The sequence below is a fragment of the Pleuronectes platessa genome, chromosome 23 (assembly GCF_947347685.1).
Source record: "Pleuronectes platessa chromosome 23, fPlePla1.1, whole genome shotgun sequence".
Taxonomy (NCBI): Eukaryota; Metazoa; Chordata; class Actinopteri; order Pleuronectiformes; family Pleuronectidae; genus Pleuronectes; species Pleuronectes platessa.
The window spans coordinates 2,398,053-2,420,558 of NC_070648.1; the positions used below are offsets into that span (position 1 = coordinate 2,398,053).

The window sequence follows — 22,506 nt, forward strand, 5'->3', positions numbered from 1 at the left end:
AGCGGTCCAGTGGAGTCGTGCACTGCCACTGGGCGAGAGAGGGCAGCTCCTCACTGCAGAAACACAACGTAGGTGAAGTACAAGTACCTGGATACTCTGAGTACAGGTACTTAGTGAGGGAGTAAGAATACACAGTGTTCACCTGCAGTCTGTGATCACCTGATCCAGCAGCTCCACCACTCGCTGCTCCAGATCCTCCAGGTCACTTCCTGTCTTCACCCCCAGCTGCACCTGCTGCAGGCTGGCCTCCTGGAGACACACACACACACACACACACACACACACATACACACACACACACACACACACACATACACACGTTCAGACCATGCTCTAAAAGTCACGGATGAGAACAGAAACACATTGATAGATATTCACCAGTCGGTCGATGATGCTCAGCAACATGTTGAGAGCCTCGATCCTCGGTTTGATGTCCTCCCACTCTGAAGACACCACCACCACCGGCTTCACGTTTCCCCACGGGAGGTAGTAGTAGTGACAACCTGGAGTACACACACACACACACACAAACAAACACACACGCAGACACACATGCTTTTCAGAGTTTTATAACTAATGTAAGCGACCTTTCAGCTGGGATTCGAACCCACGTACGTACCATCGAACACGGCCCGGCTGAACTGGGTGGTGGAGGCCAGGGGGAGGCAGGTGTAGTCGAACTTGTTCCCGTAGTTTCCGATGCTGACCTCGAACTGGACGGCGTCGTCCACGTCCTGGAGGAGCGTCGCCGAGTAGAACGCCACGAAGAGAGAGAACTTCCTCTTCCGGAGAAACTTCTGTAGGACGGAGGAGAAGAAAAGAAAAACGGGTGGATGGTCGGACGGTGTGTCTTTCTACATCGACAGGTTAACGTCCTCTGTCTCTCTCACCTCCACCACCAGGAGGTCGTCTGATGGGATCTCTTCAGTTCTCTGCTCCGGTTTGTCCACCAGCTTCGTGGTGAGTTCAACTAGAACTCGTCCTCGGTACGCTACACCCTCCCCCTGAGGAAGAGAGGAAGTCTAGAGTTCATGGATCTTTAAATGCTAAGATAACCTTTTGGTTTGGTCCAGGGTTTATGACCTATACTGCATCGAGCCACCAGGGGGCAATATCGGGGTGTTGGCTTCACGTTGCACTTTCGGTAGCTGTCATATCTTCAATCTTTCTTTACAGGCTGTGTTTTGACCCAACAATGACGGGAATGAATACTTGTATGTAGATAAAAAGGAAAATGGAAGGTGGAGTTTACTTTTCCGAGGTTCAGGTTCTCGTGCGGGTCGTTGAAGGCGGTGAACTCCCGGGCGCTGCCGTACAGGTTCACGAAACACGGGCCGAACGTCGGCAGGAAACCGAGACTGTCGTCGACTGCAGGGACACAAAGAGGAGACAGGGTTCTGTGATCGACTCGGTGGAACGTGGAACTGAAGAGAAATTTTAAATAAACAGGATTTTCATGATTCCTCCACCGACACGCGATCAGACACTGAGAGGTTTCAACAGAATTTAGCTTTGATTGGAAAAGGCGGATTTGAGAAGAAGAACTGATTGGTACAAAATGAGAGATGTGTAGAGAGGACGTACTGCCAGGTTGGACGGTCCGGGGAGTCAAGTCATCTGGATGCATAGAGAGGAAGGACGGTTCAAAGTCAGACAGAAAGGAAACAGATGTCTCTGAACGCCACGCAAACACAAAACCGATGCTCGTGGCAACAAACGCCACAAACAATCCTGAAAAGTCACCGCAAACTCATGCACCTGTTTTCAAATCAATAATCTGCTGTGAGAGAAACGACCACATTCAGGGTTTCCATCACAGCAGAGGAAGTTGTTATTGAAGATAAATGTGCGTCTGTGAAAGGTGCAACTTTTAAAAATAAACACAACTGCAAACACAGCCGTCGTTGTGATGTTAGCAAACATCTGCATCCAAGCTGCAGATGTGATGGAAGGAAGAAGAAATGAAAGAGCCGAAAAAACTAAGAAAATAGAAGTTAGACTCTGAGACTCAGCGATCCAGGGGGAGTTCGGGTTAGTGGCCCGGTAGCAAAAACCCACAAAGACTCAAAATCAAACCAAACGGGTCACACATCCGCCCCAGTGCATTCAAATCCAGCCGATTCTAGTCCAAACCATTATGCTTGGGTCCACACCAGTTCACACCAGTTCAGACCAGTAACTCACCATCTATCTCTCCTCCGGGGGCGGAGATCTTAGACATGCAGAGGTGGGTGGTGCCGATGACATCATTGTGACTGGCTCTGTCCCTGGAAGACGACAAATAAAAAAACAAGCTCTTAAAATGTATAAAGCAACCACACAACACCAAGGACCAAGGTGACAGGGCTCAAATTATTATATATCAATTATTATAAGTATTAATTTATGAATTTTATATGACAAAGATTTAAAATGTCTCAGTTGGGATTCACCAGTCCAGAATCCTGATCCTCATCTTCTCACACATGGAGGGAAACTGGGAAAGGAAAAAGAAAACGTTCACTGTATAAAAAGCATCAAATCTTATAAGTGTAATAATAAAGTGTGTATTAATAAAGATGGAGGACGCGGGGCCGTCTTGTCGTCCATCTTGATTTAAAGCTGATGTTTAGTGTGTCTCACTCTGATGGGCATGGCCAGGCTCTGGTTCCACTGAGGGTTGGCGTTCTTCTCCAGAATCTTGGTGCAGATCTGAAGACAAAACAGAAGACAGGAACTCAGAGACCTGATTGGACGGATCCATGTCCTCGAAGCCGCTTCACGTCACACGCACGGTTTTGCCGGCGAAGCTGATCTCCACCAGCGGGTCCACCAGGTTCTTCCTGTTGCTGTCGAACCCGAGGATGTGCTTCATCCCGTCCATGAAGGCGTCGTCCACTGAGAACGGAGAATAAAGGATCAGACTCTTCTGTCAGGGACGAGACATAAAAGACACAAAGACGAGATGTCTCACTCTGCGGCAGATCCTCGGCCCTGAAGATCCTCAGGGTGAAGGCGGCTCCTCTCAGGGACAGACCCGCCGGCCGCAGCAGGTTTCCCTCGATGTCCTCTTTGTCCTCCACACACTCACGTTTATCAGCCTGGGACACAGACGGACAAGTGGACGTTCATTTACTGTGACACACGTGTGATTGGGTCCGAGCTCCCTCCACTTTGCTTCTTTCATCCAATCAGAGACTCACCGGGGGCTCGTCTCCGGCGGCCAGGACGAGGAGGCTGACCTTCAGGTAACCTTTGACCCCCGCGGAGAGGTCGTCAGGGTCGCACAGCAGCAGCCACTTCCTCAGGAAGCAGTGTCCTAAAGGGTCAGAGATTTAACGTAAGAACTTAATGGAACCAAAAAGGAAAAGTCCATGATAAGTCAAATTTAAAGACTAAATATGGACTTAGCTCATCGCAGACACACAACAGTACAAATCACCACAAACACACACATGTACTTAAATGAAGATAAACTCACTGTGCTCGTTGTAGACGGTGCCGACATCCAACTGTGAATAATCATAATTATCTTAGAGGTTCTGTTCTCAGACGTCATATTTTTTACGTTAATAAATAAACAGCGGAGACGAAGTTTCACCTTGAATTCACCGATCACAGCGTCAGTCCGGAGAGAGCGAGAGTCGCACACCTGCAGGAGGAGAGAGAGACAATGAGCACAACAGATGACACAAATAAACAACACAAGATCCATAGTGTGTGACTCAGTGGAATGACTCAGACTCACAGTGATGAAGATGGGTTCATCAAACAGGTCTGATGGAGTCTCAAAGAAGTTCAGGAAGAACGTCTGTGGACAGAAAAACACGTGAGAGCCTCAAAATCCACGTTGATCACTTCCTGATGATGATGAGATGTTTGTGTGTTTGTGTGTTTGTGTTCACCTCATCAAACACGGGGTTGTTTCCACTTCTGATGCGAGTCCTCTTCGTCTGCCCGGAGACCGTCACCTTCACCACAGGTTTGATGTTGATGCCCGGCAGCTGTCGTCCCTCGATGACCCGCACGCGCACCTGGACACGAGGACGTGTGAACAGAGACGATGACACAACATGTCACACAACAACAAGTCGTCGTACACACGTTGTGATGTGGTGAACCAACCTGCAGGTCCTGGGGCTTGTTGGCCAGAGGCTTCTGCTGAGGGCTGGATCCCTTCCTCCTCTTCCTCAGCCCCCCCTGGGCGTTGTAGGACGGAGGCGAGCGCTTGGGGGTGTGGTTGGGGGGGGACTCTTTGCCCGGGAGCCCCTGAGGCCCCACGATGATCATGGACCGTCCATCGTCCTGCCCCTGGTCCTCTGGAGGCTCCAGCATCATCAAACTCTCCGTGTCCTCCTCACCCAGCGTGTCCAGAGAAATCACTGCAGAGACACTGGCCGTTAACAAACTGGTCTCTGAGGACAAAGCTGACAGATCTGACACTGAGATTCTCTAGTTTGATGTTTTCAGGTCGTTTCACTTGTGACAGTGTCCAGCTCCACGCTGGGGTTGTTGTGGGAGTAGACCTCAGGCTGGGTAGGAGGCTGGAAGAGGGGGAGTGATCCTGGAGGAGGGATGTAGGAAACCTGGAGGGTCAGCGTGGCCTGATGGAGACACATGGAAACACATTAAAGGAATGGTTCTGGGTTCAAATCCCTGACGTGCTGTACGATGGAGTATCCAGCCTCACAGGGGAGCGCCAGGGATTTCATATCACACTTTTGAGTGAAAGCCATTTATTTATTTTGGCAAACAATCTAATGCTAATCAATTTATACTCTATTAGTTTTTATCCTATTTCAAACTTCCAGTAACTGTATTTTTCAAAGTGCTGCACACACGAGGTTCATAATGTTTCTAACAGGAGGTGAAGTCGTCTGCAGCTTCCTTCAACAGGAAAACACAACTTAGTGATAATTAGATCTGTTTAGACAAAGGCTTCATCACCACAAGCAACCTTTACACACACTAGTTCAGTGTAGAGGTACATTTGTGTTTCTTTTGGACCACACATAACATACACAAGCACACACAGTCTGAGGTGATGAGGTTGTGTTTATGTTACAGTAGGTACAATGTGTGTTTGCGTGTGTGTGTGTGTGTGTGTGTGTGTGTGTGTGTGAAACACAATCAGATCGGCTCCGACACTGAGAGGAAGACTTTGTTTTGGCTTCAGGAAACGAGGATTCAAAACAGAACGTTATTTCATGTCAGACTTAAAAAAAAACAGAAGACGACTGAAGGTGTGTGTTGCATCAAGGTGTGTGCTCATCTGTACGTGCATGTGTGTGTGTGTGTGTGTGACTCGATGTGTGTGTGTGTGGATAAATTTGATAAATTCTGTGTATACATGTTCAAAGTTCTGACTGAGGCTTCATGACTGGAGACACAGGACAGAACGATGGAGGTGTGTGTGTGTGTGTGTGTGTGTGTGTATTTGTGTGTGTGTGTGTGTGTGTGTGTGCGACTCTAAAGTTCTGTCTGAGGCTTCATGACTGGAGACACAGGACAGAACGATGGAGGTGTGTGTGTGTGTGACTCTGATTCTATTTTCAGGTCCAGACAGGAAACTGTGAGTGATTTATGATTGGTCATTCCTTCGTGATACAATGAGGCCGTAGATTAATATGGCTGTGCTGTGTGTGTGTGTGTGTGTCTGTGCTGTGTGTGTGTGTGTCTGTGCTGTGTGTGCCCACCCCCGTGTTGTTTCTCTTGGTGTCCAGCAGGGAGATGGTGAAAGAGGCGGCGAGGCTGGGAGAGTTCATCACGTCTCTGAGAGCGAGTCGACATTCTCCCAGGAACCTGAACAGGAAGTGAAGGTAGAGACATGTTGTAGTTTTACATGTAATCCACACACAAACCAATTTCAGATCTCATGATAGATTTCCACGACAATGGGTTCAGGAGTTCTTGTTGAATCCTGCTCACAAACAAAGAGCAGAGACAACATGGCGTCCTCGATGGTCTGAATGAATCAATCACAGAATCATTCAACACAGCCGAGGGTGAATTGGTGGAAACACAACGACCACAATGAGAGGATGAGAGGATTCTTTCAAGTCTGGCCCTTTGCCCTCTGGACGACACATCTGACATCTTGATGGAGCGCAGCCATCCAGAAATAACCCCTCCCCCGGCCCTCAGGCCACGCCCCCTGTCTGTGCCCGGCGCTCTTATCTCACTTCCTGAGCTGGGAGAGAACTCACTGACCGGAGGAGCAGGGTTGTATTCTGGGTTTGGACTCATGTGCTCGTACCTGTTCCTCCCCATCTTCTCATGGTCTTTGACGACACAGTGCAGCTCGGCTCCGGAGTCCAGAGGAATCCCCTTCAGGTCCCACTCGAAGCCCTGAGGGAGGGAACCAGAGGAAAGTGGAGGAGAAACGTGAAACTGGGATTTTAGGGGAATAAATCCTGACAAATAAATCAGATTCTCCAGAGTGGTGAGGTTCAGGAAGCAGCAGGAGCAGAGACAAGGCCGATGGGAAGGGTCATGAGGACGTGAGGGGGGGTTAGGGCTCGGTTGAACTGTGGAGCTCTTCTCCATCACACATCAGTTTGTTAATCTTGGTTCATAATTGGTGTATTTTCCCAACGTGTGCCGGACGAACCTCGTTCCAGACGGGATTCGAGTTGTTCTTGATGACCTTCGTCTTCTTCTTGGACCCTGAGGAAGACAGAAGACTGGAAGTCAGTGGACGAACAGAACTGAACCATGAACTGGACCTGGACGGATCCACAGACACTTTAAATGATGATTAAATGGTTTTTAATTTGTTTAGAAAAGTCTCACATTGTTTACTGTGTGTGTGTGTGTGAGTGTGTGTGTGTGACTTCCTGTGTAACACAAGGGTCTTAGCTCTGATTTCCTCTCTGTCGGACACTCTGACAGGATGTGAGGACGTAAGAAGGAACCAATAAACTGTCAGGATTTATTATTTACAACACACACACACACACACACACACACACAGACCTTCTTTCCAGATAAATGGAAATAGAGACAATAGCGATTGTCTGATTTTAGAAATGACTCAGTTGTGACTCATCTTTCAATAGAATCACAACTGGAAAAAAAAACTAAATAACACAAAACAATAGAAAAACTTAGACTGAAACAACATATTGATAAAAACAGGTCCCTGTTTTATCAGAAAGTACAAAATTCACAATGGGGTTTGTGATTTGATGCTTTGCAACTAAAATATAATTGAATATTTAAATAAGAATAAAAATCTATTGTTCACACAGGCTGTCGAGCACCATTTGAATCACCTCCAACAATCGTCACTGTAACGTGACCTCTGACCCTTCTGTGGAAGGGTGGAGGCCTTTTAAACAACTCCTAAGAACAGAGGTACACTTCCTCAGGTGTGTGTGTGTGTGTGTGTGTGTGTGTGTGTGTGTGTGTGTGTGTGTGTGTGTGTGTGTGTGTGTTCTCAATGGGAAAAACAGGAAAGCAAACAAACTTTCTTAACGTGTGTGTATGGAGAGAAAGACATTTTTGGTGTGTTTGTGTGCATGTGTGTGTGTTAAGGGTAGGAGAAGTGTCTGGGGAATACATTACGTCAAAGTGTGTGTGTGTGTGTGTGTGTGTGTGTGTGTGTGTGTGTGTGTGTCAGCAGCTGATATCTGATTTACATCTCGGACGCAGCAGCGGTGGTACAGTGTTGACTTCCTGCCGGGTTCAGCTTGGCACCGGTTCTGTCATTTGCTCAGAATAGAACAGACTGTGACCCCCCCCCCCCCCAGCTAAGTTTAGACGGTTGGTGCTGTTTGTGTCAGTTTGACAGAAGGAGATGTTTGAGTTTTAAAGCTGTAAAACACAAGCCTGGTAATTACTGCTCAGATTTTAAAAGACAACTGCTTCAAAACAACTGAGCCAGTTCAGGTCTTTGTAACTAGGACTAGAATTTAAGACTTTACCGAGAACAGGAACAACAACAAATACACAAAACCACGAGAAAGAGTACAAAAACTCCCAAAACTCAGAAATATCGTTGTCTCGCTCCTGTGATCGGGAAAAACATCGGGTCGGATTCGGACACAAACAACCAGAGGTTAAACTAAAGCTAGCTATGCTAATAAGCTAACCTGGCTACCTGTGAGCATTGATGGTATTTTACGGTGCTGGTGGTCGTGTGTGTGTGTGTGTGTGTGTGTGTGTTTGTTTGTGTGATTACAGGTTATAATTATTTCTTGTTTTGACAAAGAACAACACTTTCGGCTCCAATAACAACAGTGCGTTCGGATATCCTGCCTCCAGCACATGGAGTCACATTTAATCACATACACACATGCTGCAGCCACCGACCCACACGGGGGGGGGGGGGGGGGGGGGGGTCAATGAAATACATAAACTCTCTAAAAGTGTGAACTCCTAAATATTGAAAACCACTGTGAGTCCAAATCAAGCCTCTGATAGACCTGAGGAACTGGAGAGTTTGAATCAAAGATGTTGAATCTTCTGATCAGAAGCTTCTAGAAAGATGATGAAACTGTCGGGGGTGCAACCATCACAAAGAGAAAGTGTTTCCCCAAACCTCTGCAGGTGAATGTCTATCTGTTCTACTTTCTTTATCTCTACTTTGTTCATCAACACTTTCCTTCTTCTTCTATATTCCTGCTTTAAGAAGGAGATGATCGTGGAGTGCTGCTGGGACTCGGTGGAGGAACGAGTGGATGAAAAACCCACATATCTGATTTGGGAACATTTCTCTCTCCAACAATCAGACGTTCTTTTCTCTCTGAGACGTTTCTGTCTCCTCCCACAGCGTCGGACTCTCATCATCTCTCACTTCTATAAAAGGACATCACCGTGTCTCTGAATTCCTCAACAAGCCTCAGAGCCCATCAGTCCTGTGCATTCAGACTGGTCTAGACCATCCACTCTATGATGGTTCATATACTCAATGAGTTTCTTGTGAAATGAAGGGGTTTCAAATAAACTGGAAGTTGTTTTAAGACCAGTTCCCTTGATACAAGATTTTGAGGCAGTAAAATGCAGAACAGAGGAACCATCAATCCATCGAGTGATGTCATGAATCTAATTTATTCAGATCCTCATAATGAACTCGGGGGGTTTTGGGCCCTGGAGGTGTTAGACCTCAGGACCCTCCAGTTGAGGCTGTGGTAACAAGGTCCTCGGAGGTAAAGCCTGAGTGTGATGGCACCAGGAAACCGGCCGGGACAAAGGCAGGAAGTGAAGAGCAGCGCTCACCTTGTTGAGGAGGCAGACACCGACTTGTGGAAAGTACAACAACAAAACCGGTGGAAAAAACGACTAATGACGCTGATCCAGAGTCACACGTCAATCTGAGGGAGAGCGCCACCTACGTTCAGCTCCATCAGGGCCTTTGAAGAACGTGGAAGTCGACCTGTTGGAGGTGGCTTAGTAATCTACGACTTTAAATCTTTATTCACGTGAACTGTAATTCAAACAGTCGAGTGGGAAACAGTCGTTGGCGACATCGGGAGTTTCTGACCCTGACGATCCACTGTACCCAGTCAGAGACGAGGTGGTGGAGACCAAAACCAGAGCTAAAGATAAAGCTTCACTACCTGTTCCACGTTACCTTGTTTCCTAGTCCCCCCATGACCCTCTTACCTCTGAAGCTGACACCGGCCAGCGGGTCCGAGTGCCTCAGGTTGTTGGCTCGCTGCAGGACACAACGCAGCATGGCCGAACCCTCGGGGGAGTCCACAGACTGAAACCTGCGAGGCTGAATTAACCGGTCCAGGCGAGTGGGTTCACCGGGTGAGGTCCAGGGCGAGCGGGCGGGGGGTAGGTTACATGACCGGAGGGAGCTAATAACCAGAGACCACCAAAAACTGTACAACCACAGACCACCAGGGGGCAAAACGCCTTCAGCAGACCAACAAAGGAGAAATATCGGTGCTTTGAGAAAAAGATAAAACTGTTTGAAATTTGTTTTCTGAAGTGAAAACTTAAAAAACTTAAAAGTCCTCGTGTCGTCTCAGCATCGTAATCCACAGATACAAGTGTCCCCTGCTTTGTCTCACACCAGCTATGTCCTGAAACTACAAAATAAAAGCTCTTTGTCCGAAGAGGAGACGTGTCCTTCTCCCTCGGAGTCTCACTGAGGACGTGGGGAGTTCACACACACCTCACATCCAGAGGAAATCTCCACGTTTCCTGAGCTCCTTTCCTCTCTTATCTCCTGGTTGTGCCCCCTGGTTTCCTGCATCCTCGCCTCGCTCGGCCTCGACACTCTCTCTCTGTCTCTCTCTCTCTCTCTCTCTCCTCTAGTCAGGTTATTTTACACAGTCAATCTGTGTTTGTGCTTTTTATCCACTGATTTAAACTTGAGAAATGATTTAAACTGAACTTTAACATCTGTTAAATGGGACCTAACTGAGGTTTCAGACTGAGAACCAGTGAAACGTTAGAACCTCAGGACCTTGAAGTTTTTTCCCTGAATTCAAAAACCTTTAAAGGATTTCAGGACGATTGTTTTTTTTAGGCCTCAACTGATATTTTAAGATTTTGAGTATAGAATTCAAAAAGCCACAAGGGGGCAACAAGGGTCACACACACACACACACACACACACACACCTACAGACACAAAGCATGACAGACAGCCCCCCCACTGGGTTACTGACAGTTAACCTTCTGTAAGTCCCCCCCCTCCCTCATTTTAAGGGATAAATGAGTTTTATTTTTCCCCTCTTCTGGACGAGGGAGTTTGATTGACACGTGAGTCATCGTTTGTTTCAGTTTCATATTCATCAACTCTGCTTTCCAGTCAGCTGGATGCTGCGTGTGTGTGTGTGTGTGTGTGTGTGTGTGTGGTTGTGTCTCTACTGTAATGTTCTGCACTGTGGTGGAAACACTGCAAGACACAGTATGAAGGGAAATGAAATGTGGTATGTGGATGAATGGATGAGGGAGAGAGAGAGAGAGAATCCCAGAGGGTAAACTGTGCTGGTAACTATAAACACAGCGCTGCTTTACTGGACACACACACACACACACACACATAGACACACACAGACACACACAGACACACTAACAGACAAACAGAGACACACAGTCTCCATATTTAGTGTAAATAAACTTTCCATCTCATGTTTTCACTCTTAAATAAAAAGAGGTTGATTTTTTGATGTGAACATTCTCCATCATCACCTCTTCTTCTCTCTCTCTCTCCCTCCCTCTCTCTCTCCGCCCCACCCCAAACACACAGGAAGACATGAGAGCTGACAGGCCGAGGCTTCCAATAATAACCTCTCAGCTGTTCCACAGACTAACACACACACAGACCTAAAAAAGACACACACACAAACTTCATATTGACATCTCTCTCTCTCTCTTCAGTCAGTGTCACAGTCTCTCTCTCTCTCTACCTTCATAGATGACTTGGCAGTAGGCATCACTGATGTCGTCGTCTGGCGTGTGTAGACGCTCTGCACACAGGATGAACACACGCAGCATGGCTCACACACACACACACAGACACACACACACAGGTCTGTCAGATCCACACAGCAGTGAGGTCCATGTGAGCATCCGAGAAAATCTCCTCCAGACGATCACAGATCAAAAACAGCAGAAAAGACAGAGAGAGAGAAAAAGGACGAGAGCCACAGAGAATGAATAGAGACTGAGAGAGAGAGCGAGTGGTAGAGCTGCAGCTCTCAGCTGTCTCTCTAACACACACACACACCCCTGACTCCCTCTCTCACACACACACTAAGTAAGGTGCACTGGCTGACTCATGCACAACACACACACACACACAGCCCATTTAATCACAACTGGTTTAAAGGGCCAGGGACTGTGGACAACCCAACCAAAACCTTATCCTGGACCAGTTAAAGACACACACATGAACAGGTTAAGGTTCCCTCAGACACACACACACACACACACACAGCGGTCTGTATATTCAGGTCACAAATGCCTTCACACAATGAACAATCCAAACCCTGCCAACTTAAACCAACACGTGATGAGGTCACACACACACACAGACACAAACACAAACACACACAGACACAAAGGATGAGTGTGTGTCGGGGAGAATGTGTCAGTTGATGCAGTTTTGTTCAGACAGTCAGTCGGAGGCAGAAGTGCATCACGTACTGTATATTTAAAAGGGATTTTATTTTGAAGGGAAATATGAACAGATGAATCAGGTGACGCCGCTGACTGTTTGTGTTTTCACTCCTGAATGTTTGTTTGTGAACACGATTACACAAAAACTACACAACGCATTTCCACGCAACTTGGTGGAAGGATGTGATATAGGTCCGGAGAGAAGTCATACGATTTTGGTGGGGATCTGGACAAAGGGGCACAAACAAACAAACATTTCAGTGCTACAGCTCCGTAGAACCACATTAATTCTGGACTGCCTCGTGAGCGCCCCCTACACAACCCAGAAGGTGTAGGAACGTCTGTGTCGGTCTGTTGAGAATCACTGAGACATTAACTGACCTGCAGCCCAGTGAGATTTAAGACGCTTCATGTGACTTGAGAGTTTAAACGTCTCTAAAGGATTAAACCAATTGCTTCAACAGACCAGAGGGAAAAGAGAAGTGAAGGAATTTAAAGATTAAAACTTTCTTTATCACACAAACTGACTTTAAGGCCGTCTGTTAATTCTCTCAGAGAAAAGGTGCAAAGTATGAAACCACAGCGAAATTGAAAATGAAAAACCCAGCAGGTGTTCATGAGCCGAGGCTGTGGGCCGACAGGGGGACGTTTCTGCTGCTCGTCTATTTATAGTGAAAACTCACAAGGCTTCAGTTATGTCATGTGCACTTATGGGACGGGGGGGATAGGGGGGGGCAGTCGAAGAAAACAAAAGCAAAACATTTAAATTATTGACTTTCTATCTATTGTTGACAGGAAGCTATGGAAACAAAATTTACTTTTGGCCAAAATTGGCTTTTTCTTTATATTATATTAATATTATCTTATTACAAGTCTGTTCATGTCTGAATAACATTTATAAATACACACACACACACACACACGTGTCGAGCTAAAGAAACCACATTCCACAAGATCAAGATTTTATTTGAATCTGCGCCAAATCGCTCACACACACAAATATCAGTCCCCAGAATACGTCTGAGGATTAAACAATTTGAATTTCTAACTCAGGTTTATTCAATTAGAAGTAAAAAAAATGTGCATAAAAACGGACAAACACTTAAAGGCTTAGATTCTACTCACTTGTTCTGTGCAACTTAAATTAAAGAATTATTCTCTGGGAAATTTGTGAAAATACATTTTTAAAACAGCTCATCTCACAATGAAGGTGTTCGGATCCACTTGAAAATTAAAGCGGTTCTTTCTTGGCCCATTTTCAATCGTCCCACCAAGTTTCACAGAAACCGGTTGAGTCGATTTCACACAATCCTGCTGAGAAACAAACAAACACACACACACACACACGAGTGCAAACAGGACGTGAGAGGAGGATCTGGATCTGGATCACTCAGAGATGAAGCCTTGAGAGTTTGGTGTTGAACTTCCTGATGGATTCTGTTGAAGCTTCTGGTAGTGTGCCTGAACAAAAGAACACAAACCATGTCAGGCCTTGTGTGTGTGTGTGTGTGTCTTTGTGTCACATCTTGTGTTATGTGTGTGTGTGTGTGTGTGTGTGTACCTGCAGGTTGTTGTAGTGCGCCTTGCTGCTGCAGTGAACGTCCTTGGCGCTGCTCTCACTCAGGTAGAAAACACGGCAGATGTTACAGAAGTATCCGAATTTAGGGACCACGAACTCCTGACCTGGAGGGAAACACAAACACACAAACATAAAAACCATATCAAACAATTTCAATCTGGTGAAGTTTATATTAACTGTGTGATTCTCACCGAGGGGATGGTTGGCTCTGAATGGCGGCAGCTTGAAGTCGTTAGGAACCGAAGGAGACTGAGAACGAGATCTCTTTGCTTCAGGTCCGACAATCTCCTTCCTCCTTTTACTCACAACTGAAGAAGAGGATGGAAAGAACAAAACAGATTATTATTCTCTCTCTCGCAACCTCACACAGCTCAGAGAGAAGTGTGTCCTCAGCTCTCTTTACCTTTCTCCTCCTCTGCCTCCAGGCCCCCAGGCTGCAGGTCCTCCACAGCAGGAGGGTGCGCTCCTTCCTCCTCCTCCTCCTCCTCCTCCTCCTTCTGGATCTCCTGCTGCCCGTCAGTCAGTAACGATGAAGGATCTTTGTCCGGGGACGATGAGGCGTCCAGGGAAGTGGGCGGGGCCACACAGGAGCCGGCTTCCTGTTCTTCTCTCTCATCTTTTGCCTCAACTTTCCTCCCTCGAGCAGATTTTCTCACTGTGGTGAAAACAAACCGAACCTTGGTTTAGTTTAATCAGGACAAAACTTGTGTGTTTAATTAAATGATGCAGACGTATGAGGTTGTGTTACCTGGCGTCTTTCTGGTTTTCTTCTTGGCTCGGCCTCTTGTCCTGGGAGTTTTATGTTCTTCCTCCTCCTCCTCTTCTTCAACCTCTCCCACTTCATCCACCGTCACAAAGTTCACGTTCTCCTCTATAACAGGTCAAAGAAAATGGAAAAAATTAAGTTTGACCTAAAACACATAATATCCCAATGAGATGTTTACAGGTGAAGAGTTGTGGTTTTCAAGGTAACACTAACCTGTGTCGTCATCGTATTTGCGTTTAGCAGATGTTGATGTTTTCTCTGCTTCGTCCGGCTTCTCCTCCTCATCCTCACCTGCTTCATCTAGAGTCACCAAATACTAGAGAGAGAGAGAGAGAGAGAGAGAGAGAGAGAGAGAGAGAGAGAGAGAGAGAGAGAGAGAGAGAGAGAGAGAGAGAGAGAGAGAGTGTTTACATCAATGAGACATGGGCCAGTAAAGAATTCACCAAATTTAAAATGTTGCTGTGGACCCAGACAAAAGGTAATTTAAAGTTATTTATTTATTAAACTATATGTATATACAGGTACGTCTTTCTTTGAGTGACTCTCTCGTTACCTCCGGGTTCAAGCAGTCCAGGGACTCTTCGTCCTTGCTGGGTGGGCGGGGCTCCAGCCTCCTTTGTTCACATTTTCCCTCCTCCTCTTCCTCTTCCTCTTCTACGATTTCATCCAGAGTGACGAGCCCCCCCGGTTCTCCACCCTGTGACACCACCTCCTCTCCAGCCTCATCTGCTCCCACCTCATCCAGAGTCACCATCTCCTTGGTGTCTACCTCCTCCTCCTTTTCCCGTCTCCTTTCCATCGTCCTCCTCCTGTCTCCTCCTCCACTGCTGCTGCTGCTGCTGCTCTGGCTCCTTCGCTCCCTGGTCCTCCTCTCCTCTTTCTCTCTGGTCCTCCTCTCCTCTCTCTCCCTGGTCCTCCTCTCCTCCTTCATGAGGAGTTGCTTCTCTTTAGCAGCAGCTTTGCTCTCCCTCAGTTCTTTCTCCTCAGCTATGTCGTCAGGGTAATCTTCCTCCTCATCACTCACTTCATCCAGGTCCACCAGAGCACTCACTTGGTTCTTCTCCACTTCTGGTGTTGTGGGATCTTTTTGAGACGTTGTCGTTGATGTACCTTCTTCCTTGATGTTTGCCTTGGATGAGCTTTCTCTCTTTTCCAGACCAGCAGACGGATCATGATCTAAATCCTTGGTGACCACTTTTTCAGAAGTTTCCACAATGGTCCTACACGTTGGTGCATCTTCTTGAACAGCTGCTTCCTCCTCTTTTGGACAAGTTTCATCTTTTGACTCCTCAGTGGTCATCAACTCCTCCTGAACCTGATCATCTTCCACAGAATCTACAACTTGATACAAAGGCTCCTCCTCCTCGTTTTTGGGCGATTCTTCTGTGGGAGGTTGATCTTCAACCATCTCATCCTCCACAGAATCCAGAATCTGATACGACACCTTTTCTTCATCATCAGCCTCTTTGTCGCCCTTCAGTGTTACAGGGTTTTTTCTAGTTGATTTAACAGCTTTCTTTGGTCTTCCCCTCTTCCTTTTCCCTCCTGTAGGGGGCCGGTCATCCTGAAGAACCTCGTCCTCCACAGAATCTAATATTTCATAGGTGGCTTCCTCATCTATTTCCTCTCTTACAGCGATGTCTTTCCTCTTTGTTAGTGAGTTCTCTTTTGAAGATGCTTCCTTCTCCATCTCTAGAGTTTTTTCCTGTGACTCTCTGACAGGAGTGCGTCGACTTCTTGTCGGTGTGTCCTCTTTCTTTGTTTGGTCTTTCTGAGTCGTCCTTCCCCTTCTTCCTCTGGTGGATCTTGTCATAACGACCGGTTCCTCAGTCACAGTCTCGTCCTCCACAGAGTCTAAGATTTCATACGAAGCCTCCTCATCTTCATCTGGTTTTTCAGATGCTTCAGTGAGATTCAGAGTCACTTTCTCCTCTTTCTTTCCTCTTCCACTCCTTCTTCTATCAGTCCTTTCTGTGGCGGCCGCTTCTTGAACCAGTTCCTCAGTGGAATGGACCATCTCAGACACCTTCTCCTCTTCAGGGTCTTGGTCTCTTTGAGGAAGTCTTGCAGTGGAGTCTCGTGGTGTTTCTGATCTTTTCACCACCCTGTCCTGTTTCTCTGGTGATTTGACCTTCTCTTCACTTTTGGATGCTCTGGTCCTCAGGCCACTCCTCTTTGAGGATCTATCATCTCTTCTGGAAGTCACGTCAGGTTTCTTGTTGTCAGACTCAGACTCTGTAGTTGTTGGCTGATCTGTAACAGAATCCACTTCCTTAGAGGCATCCTCCTCTTCAGTGTTTTGGTCCATTATCGTCTGATCGTCAATTGAATCCAATATCTCAAAGGTTTCTTGTTCAGTAACATCACTGTCTTTGTTGTCACAGACTTTAGGAGGCTGGTCTTCATCTTCTGGGATTCGATCATCAGGTTCTTGGACCTCTTTGGAGGGTTTGCAGGATTCTGCTGATGTCATCACAGCTTGGACCTCCTCCTCTTTACTTTGTGTTCTCTTCACTTCTCCTTTGCCCCTCGCAGCTTGTTTGACACCTGAATCTAACACCTGGAAACTATCCTCATTATTTGCCTGCTGATATTTAATTGCAGAGTCTTCGACTGCAGGCTTGTCATCCTCTTGAACTGTTGCTCTTTTGTCCTCTGTTGAACCTTCTTCCATCTTCTCAGAACAAGCTTCTTCACCATCGTCTTCGTGGTCGACGCTGTCCAAGACCTGAAAGTTTTCCTCTTGCAAACTCTCAGGTTCAGGTGACTTGTCATCTATGTTTTCATTTGTTCTGTGATCGAAGGAATCAAGGATTTCGTACTTTTCATCATCATCATCCTCCTCCTCTTCTTCTTCTTCCTTTTTCTCTTTGCCTTTCTCCGGGTCTTTGAGTGTGGTGTCCTTTAAATCAGTCTCCATATCCTGGTCTTGGTTCAACCCGAATCTCTTTCCCTCTGCAGATGGATGCATCGCTGAGGATTTTTCTATTTTGGTCTCTGACTCAACAGTTTTTGCAGCAATGCCCTCTGCTGCCACTTTGTGGTCAGACTTTGCCACTACACTCTCTTTTGCTGCTTCTCTCTGTGACACAGGGCGACGCTCCCCTGCTGCTGATGGCTTCTTTACCCTTTCACCTGCAGCTGGGGACGATCTTGAGGACTTCGTCTGGCTCCTCTGTGCCTTGTGACAAGAGGAGGGAGAGGTTTCAAGAGACAGAAAAGAGGCAGAGGATGAGGAAGAGGATTTGGTCGGCTTAGATGAGTCCTTCGTCTTTTTTGGCGACACAGAGGTCGAGATAGAAGACGAGCCTCTCTTCATGTGGTCTTTGGGTGACTTGGAGGAGGAAGATGCGGAGCTCTTAGAGTCTTTCAAGGATCTGGTGGAGGATCTAATGGAGGTTTGTTTTGGAGCAGATGAAGCGTCTGAGCTCTGTGTTTCTTTTCTCCCTGAGGAGGACGAGGAGCTACGGGGGTCAGGGCTCATTTCTTCCACATCTTCAGCAACTTCATCAACAGTGACAAAGTCCCTGATGTTGAATTGTGGCTCATTAACAGTGAAGACGTCTGAAGTGTGTGAATCCTCCTGAACCTGGATCAAGATCAAAGAAAATCTCAAACAATGAAATAGATACACAACCATAGTTTTACAAAGATAAGTGAAAAGGACGACAGATAAGTTACAGGACATTTCAAGGAATACAAAACTGGACATTTACCTTTTCTTGATGTGTGACTTCATCCTTGACACTAACGTTGCTGGAGCTCTACAAAAGAATCATTAAAAAGAAGAGGGTCAGCTTCTCTGGATTAGTGACAGTAGAATTTAAATATAAAGACACCATGATGTGCAGATTGGGGAACATTGTTTTGTTCTATTCTGAGATTTGAAGCCAGGCGTCACCTCGTTCTCTTCACTCTGTGTCTTCATGTCTTGGGTCAGTCTGTGCCGGTGAACCGCTGCTTTGATGGCCCTGAACACGTCCTGGTTAATCCGAGGGAGATCTGTGCTGGTTTTTTCAGAGGCGACCACACCGGTGGTGGAATCAGCTGGGACACTGGTTCCATCAGCAGGAGCATCTATAGTTGCTGTTGTTGACACCTCCTCCGTCTCTGTGACTTTCTCTACATCTTCATTTACCTGAGGCCCATCACCGGAGTCCAGGACGACCTCAGGTCCCACTTTCTCCTTGTCCTCCTCCATCGCTACGTCACCTGCAGCCGTGGAACTCGGTTCTGCTGCGACAGCTTCACCAGTGATGGGTTCATTCGGAGCTGCTGGTTTTGCAGACGCAGAGTCACTGGTTTGAAGAAGAAGCTGCAGATCACTATCTGAACATTCAGAAGGAGGAGACTGGGGTGGAGACTCGACTTCAGGTTCAAGGTTTGTGAAGATCTCACTGGAGCCTTCAAGACGCTGCTTTCGACTCTTCACACTAAATAAAAAAAACAGAAAAGCTTCTTACAATGACAACATATTGTTCTTTATATCGATAAATCTGGGACATGCACAGTTTATATCAATAATCTCTAAATGATCTGTGGCCTTAGTGTAAACCTGCATGTGACCTGGTGTTTCATAGCAGACATCAGACAGAATATTGCCAACGTTTTTATTTATAAGTCGCTTGACGAGAATCAACCGTAAAGCAATTTACTCACGATTCAACAAGTTTAACTTTGTTCCTGTGAAGAAAGAGAAAAATAAAACATTTGTCAGTTTAGGTGTGAGGACAAGGGATTAATAAAAAATGTATTCATATTTCTTATCTCTAAGTTAAGGACAAACAAACCCGAATATGCACTTCACTGAGGAAGATGTGAGCTTCTCCACCACCTGGGCTACACCACTGGAGTCAACCATCTCCACACAGATCTGAGGTGGAGAGACAGTGATGGACAGAGTGAAAACCAAGTTTTACCAAGTTAAATAGAATGGTTAAACTAGTTGGTTGTAAAGTCGGTAGGTGGGTAGGTAAGTGGGTTGGTTAGTAGATTTGTCACTGATTATTATTATTATTATTATTCGAAATGATTTTTTTGGGGGTTTTTAAATCTTTAGCTTTGGGATTGAGGAGAGAAGTTAGTCTCCTCAGCCCCCAACCAAAGTTTAATGTAAAATCTGAAGCAGTGTGTTGTTGCGTTGTTGTGTGGTTGTCGTACCCTGTTGGCGAGCGGCAGGAAGCTGACAAATTTAGCAATGGACGCCACAGATTTCATGACCGTCTTGACGATGTGGACACTGCTCTCAGAGATCTCCACACAGAGCAGCCGATCCTCCAGAGACTGGGGATCTGGAACACGCTGAAAAACAACAGTCAACGTGGTGTTAAGGACCAAGGAGTCAATGCAAATAATAATTAAAGATTCAAATAAATGATAAGAAACTTACAGAGTTGCTCCATTTCATCATGGATTTGTACATGAGCTCCTGCAAGAAGACACAGATGCTGTTAAAAACACGTTTCAGTTGAACAACATCTTTTCTCCAAATGGTTCAGACTGTTTGAATGTTCATTGAGAAACGGTTCCCAGGCTGAGTGAGGAACAAGAGACGATCAAACTCTGATGTCCTGTTTAACTCTCTCCTCAGTGTCCACACCTCTTTTGACTCAGGATACATGTACTCCAGGACGAAGTGGGCTTTGAGAGCAAAGCGTTTGAAAGGAATCTGCCTCATGATGTGATCTTGGATAAAACCCTGGCACGACCTCCAATTGCTGAAATGCACGAAGGCCTGGAGCGGAGAAGAAAGACAAGATGTTATAACACAGTTCAACTGGAACGATTGTCCGTCTGCAGCCCTTGGTCCTCACCCTCCTCTGCAGAGTCAGCACGATCACGTTGTTGTTCAGAGAGTAGAGAGTTTGTTTGGGGAAATAAGGCCAGACCAGCCTGGCCACGTCCTCCTGACTGTAGCCTTTATCTGGCAAACCGGTCAACATGAGTGTGGGGAACATGGAACTTTGACTGTTGAGCTTCTGCAGGACACACAAAAAAAAAATATTTAGGGGACTGAGTGTGAGCAGCTTCGATTCATTTAATAGGACGGTTGGGTTTTGATTGGACGTAAAGGCTCTACTGCTGGTTTTAAACTAAACAAAAGGAAATTGGTTACCTTCATATTCATATTTCTTTTGACAGTCAGATAATCTTGGAGGCAAAAAAAGAGGAGAATCACTTAACTGAACAAAAACCTGTTAAATTCAGCAGCTAAATTTTGCGTCCAGCTGTTTCTCTTACCTGGGATGATGAAACAAGGAGAATGGGTGGGGAACACAAAGGGACTCGTAGCCATAGTGAGCCAAAACGGTCCAAAGCCGCACAGTGGAACCTCAGATTCCACTGAGGGGATAGACGCTCCGGGGGGGAGAGCCTTCGCAGCGAGCCTACGCGCTGCAAGGAGGGTTTAAGTAAGTAATATATAAAAACCATTGAATTTCCAAATTAAATAAGTCTGTCCCTCCCAAAGACTCACAAGCTTTGAAGTCTCTAGCCCATGAGTGTCTCAGCCGGCACAGTGAGTAACCACCGGCTTGTTCCTGGAGGCTGTACCACACTCCGAGCCGATCGGCATGAAGACTGGACTCAAGTTCAATAAAAACCTGAAACAGAAATATACAGGACAGATAATGAGAACAGGAAGTCGTCTTTATTAACTCCCTGAAACGTCTGTGTGTGTGTGTGTTTGTACCTTGTTGAGCAGAGGCAGGTAGTTTGTGACTGAACTGATTTTTCTCAAAGCCTCCCTGAGGTCTCGGGCTTCGCTCGGTGAGATGTTAGAGACGTAGATGATCCTCCCTTCTGTGTCGTCCACCGACTGCAGCGAGAACAAGGAGCGAACGGTTAATCCGACAAGTCAAATCTACGTCTTATCTAACTGAACAAACGACCACATTTGAATTGAAATTTGCCACAAATCTGAATCAGCTCGTTCTATTCACTTAGTAAAGAAGATACAAGTGCGTGTGTGTCACTTACATAATTCATCACCTTCATCGCCGATTTATAAAACCCCATCTGCACAAGAACACATGAAAATAGGCAGGATTTCATTTTGGGAACATCTATAAATAAAACTCTAAAACAAAAACAAGCAGCTTCGGGACAAACACTCACCGGATCTGTTTTGATGCCGGAGTTTACGACGTTAAACTTCAGTTTGTTCCCTTTGAAGGTGAGGCCTCTCTGTGGAAACACGGTGATGAGGTGAAAGGCCTTGACAGCTGACGGCATCTCCACGAAAGCCTCAGAGGAAGGAAACAGAAAGAAATATGTATTATCTACCAAACTATAACACAGATGCTCTTAACCTCTGCCGGACAGGGGTTTGAAGATGTCTCAGAACCTTTAGGATCTTTAGATTCTGATTCGGACGTTCTACTGATTTATAAAATCCGGGGCCTACCACGCAAATCTGAGGAAGAACATGGATTTTGTATGGTGAATATTCAAATCCGAATGGAATGAGCAGGCTGGCGACGTCTGCCTCCGTGTAGGGGCCGTCCTCGTACTTCGGCAGGTTGGTGATCATCACTGTCTTCCGACCCAGGCCAAGAAACTTCTGCAGTGAAGACAGAGAGAGAGAGAGAGATCACAATGAGAGCGAGTCATCGACGTGGGTTTACCGAGATCATTAATAAACACCTTTGACCGGATGAGTTATTCTGCTCAATATGTGACATTCAAGTCACGGTGAGTTTCATAAGGTGATTTGAGAAAACTTACCCCTTTTGTGGAGCAGGTTTTCTTCGCTACAAGCGCTATGAATGAAAACGACAAAGAAAAGATTAGAACAAATACATTTTTGCTTCCAGTGAGACAAACGCAGCAAAATCGCTTATATTTCTTACAGATTGCTCGTGGATTAAAGAGCTTTTCAACCATCTCCCCGATCGTCAGATGGGGATCTGCAGGTGGAGACTTGGCTCCAGCCGGTTGTGGTTTGCTCACTGCTCCGGCTGTCGGCTCAGTTGAAACTTTGTCGGCCCCCTCAGCGGATTTGGGATCCATTTGGTTCTTCACGGCAGACGCAGGATCTTCTTAAGAAAGAAAATGAACTATGATGATGACTGTCATTAACAAGAGCCGGTCCACTTCCAATT

The 22,506-nt window shown here is 46.2% G+C and overlaps 2 protein-coding genes across 7 annotated transcripts in view; both read right to left on the reverse strand.

Moving 5' to 3' along the window:
- The window catches only part of dysf (dysferlin, limb girdle muscular dystrophy 2B (autosomal recessive)), a 40,458-nt gene extending 30,304 nt beyond the window's left edge, over positions 1-10,154 (reverse strand). Inside the window, exons 1-22 of the mRNA XM_053416312.1 lie at positions 9,586-10,154; positions 6,590-6,645; positions 6,236-6,327; positions 5,676-5,781; positions 4,460-4,583; positions 4,105-4,361; positions 3,885-4,013; positions 3,728-3,790; positions 3,581-3,631; positions 3,461-3,491; positions 3,183-3,298; positions 2,954-3,080; positions 2,774-2,877; positions 2,623-2,691; positions 2,433-2,476; positions 2,185-2,267; positions 1,253-1,368; positions 891-1,004; positions 620-797; positions 379-503; positions 143-249; positions 1-53 (exon numbers count right to left, since the gene is read on the reverse strand). The exon at positions 1-53 is cut by the window's left edge and continues 143 nt beyond it. Coding sequence (XP_053272287.1) covers positions 1-53; positions 143-249; positions 379-503; positions 620-797; positions 891-1,004; positions 1,253-1,368; positions 2,185-2,267; positions 2,433-2,476; positions 2,623-2,691; positions 2,774-2,877; positions 2,954-3,080; positions 3,183-3,298; positions 3,461-3,491; positions 3,581-3,631; positions 3,728-3,790; positions 3,885-4,013; positions 4,105-4,361; positions 4,460-4,583; positions 5,676-5,781; positions 6,236-6,327; positions 6,590-6,645; positions 9,586-9,658 — 2,218 coding nt within the window. The 5' untranslated portion in view covers positions 9,659-10,154. The remainder of the gene's footprint in view (positions 54-142; positions 250-378; positions 504-619; positions 798-890; positions 1,005-1,252; positions 1,369-2,184; positions 2,268-2,432; positions 2,477-2,622; positions 2,692-2,773; positions 2,878-2,953; positions 3,081-3,182; positions 3,299-3,460; positions 3,492-3,580; positions 3,632-3,727; positions 3,791-3,884; positions 4,014-4,104; positions 4,362-4,459; positions 4,584-5,675; positions 5,782-6,235; positions 6,328-6,589; positions 6,646-9,585) is intronic.
- A 2,855-nt stretch (positions 10,155-13,009) lies between these two features.
- LOC128430024 (uncharacterized) overlaps positions 13,010-22,506 on the reverse strand; it is a 33,799-nt gene continuing 24,302 nt past the window's right edge. For 5 of the 6 annotated variants that reach the window (XM_053415941.1, XM_053415942.1, XM_053415940.1 and 2 more), the window contains 24 exons: positions 22,255-22,443; positions 22,130-22,164; positions 21,810-21,965; positions 21,521-21,649; positions 21,383-21,421; positions 21,096-21,221; positions 20,880-21,006; positions 20,645-20,797; positions 20,520-20,554; positions 20,218-20,382; positions 20,004-20,138; positions 19,794-19,832; positions 19,565-19,705; positions 19,195-19,277; positions 19,064-19,087; positions 18,306-18,837; positions 18,121-18,168; positions 14,958-17,993; positions 14,618-14,720; positions 14,387-14,509; positions 14,042-14,293; positions 13,830-13,946; positions 13,621-13,742; positions 13,010-13,520 (listed from right to left, as the gene is read on the reverse strand). In XM_053415941.1, coding sequence (XP_053271916.1) covers positions 13,446-13,520; positions 13,621-13,742; positions 13,830-13,946; positions 14,042-14,293; positions 14,387-14,509; positions 14,618-14,720; positions 14,958-17,993; positions 18,121-18,168; positions 18,306-18,837; positions 19,064-19,087; positions 19,195-19,277; positions 19,565-19,705; positions 19,794-19,832; positions 20,004-20,138; positions 20,218-20,382; positions 20,520-20,554; positions 20,645-20,797; positions 20,880-21,006; positions 21,096-21,221; positions 21,383-21,421; positions 21,521-21,649; positions 21,810-21,965; positions 22,130-22,164; positions 22,255-22,443 — 5,984 coding nt within the window. In that variant the 3' untranslated portion in view covers positions 13,010-13,445. The remainder of the gene's footprint in view (positions 13,521-13,620; positions 13,743-13,829; positions 13,947-14,041; positions 14,294-14,386; positions 14,510-14,617; positions 14,721-14,957; positions 17,994-18,120; positions 18,169-18,305; positions 18,838-19,063; positions 19,088-19,194; positions 19,278-19,564; positions 19,706-19,793; positions 19,833-20,003; positions 20,139-20,217; positions 20,383-20,519; positions 20,555-20,644; positions 20,798-20,879; positions 21,007-21,095; positions 21,222-21,382; positions 21,422-21,520; positions 21,650-21,809; positions 21,966-22,129; positions 22,165-22,254; positions 22,444-22,506) is intronic. The other variant, XM_053415944.1, reaches the window with a different exon arrangement.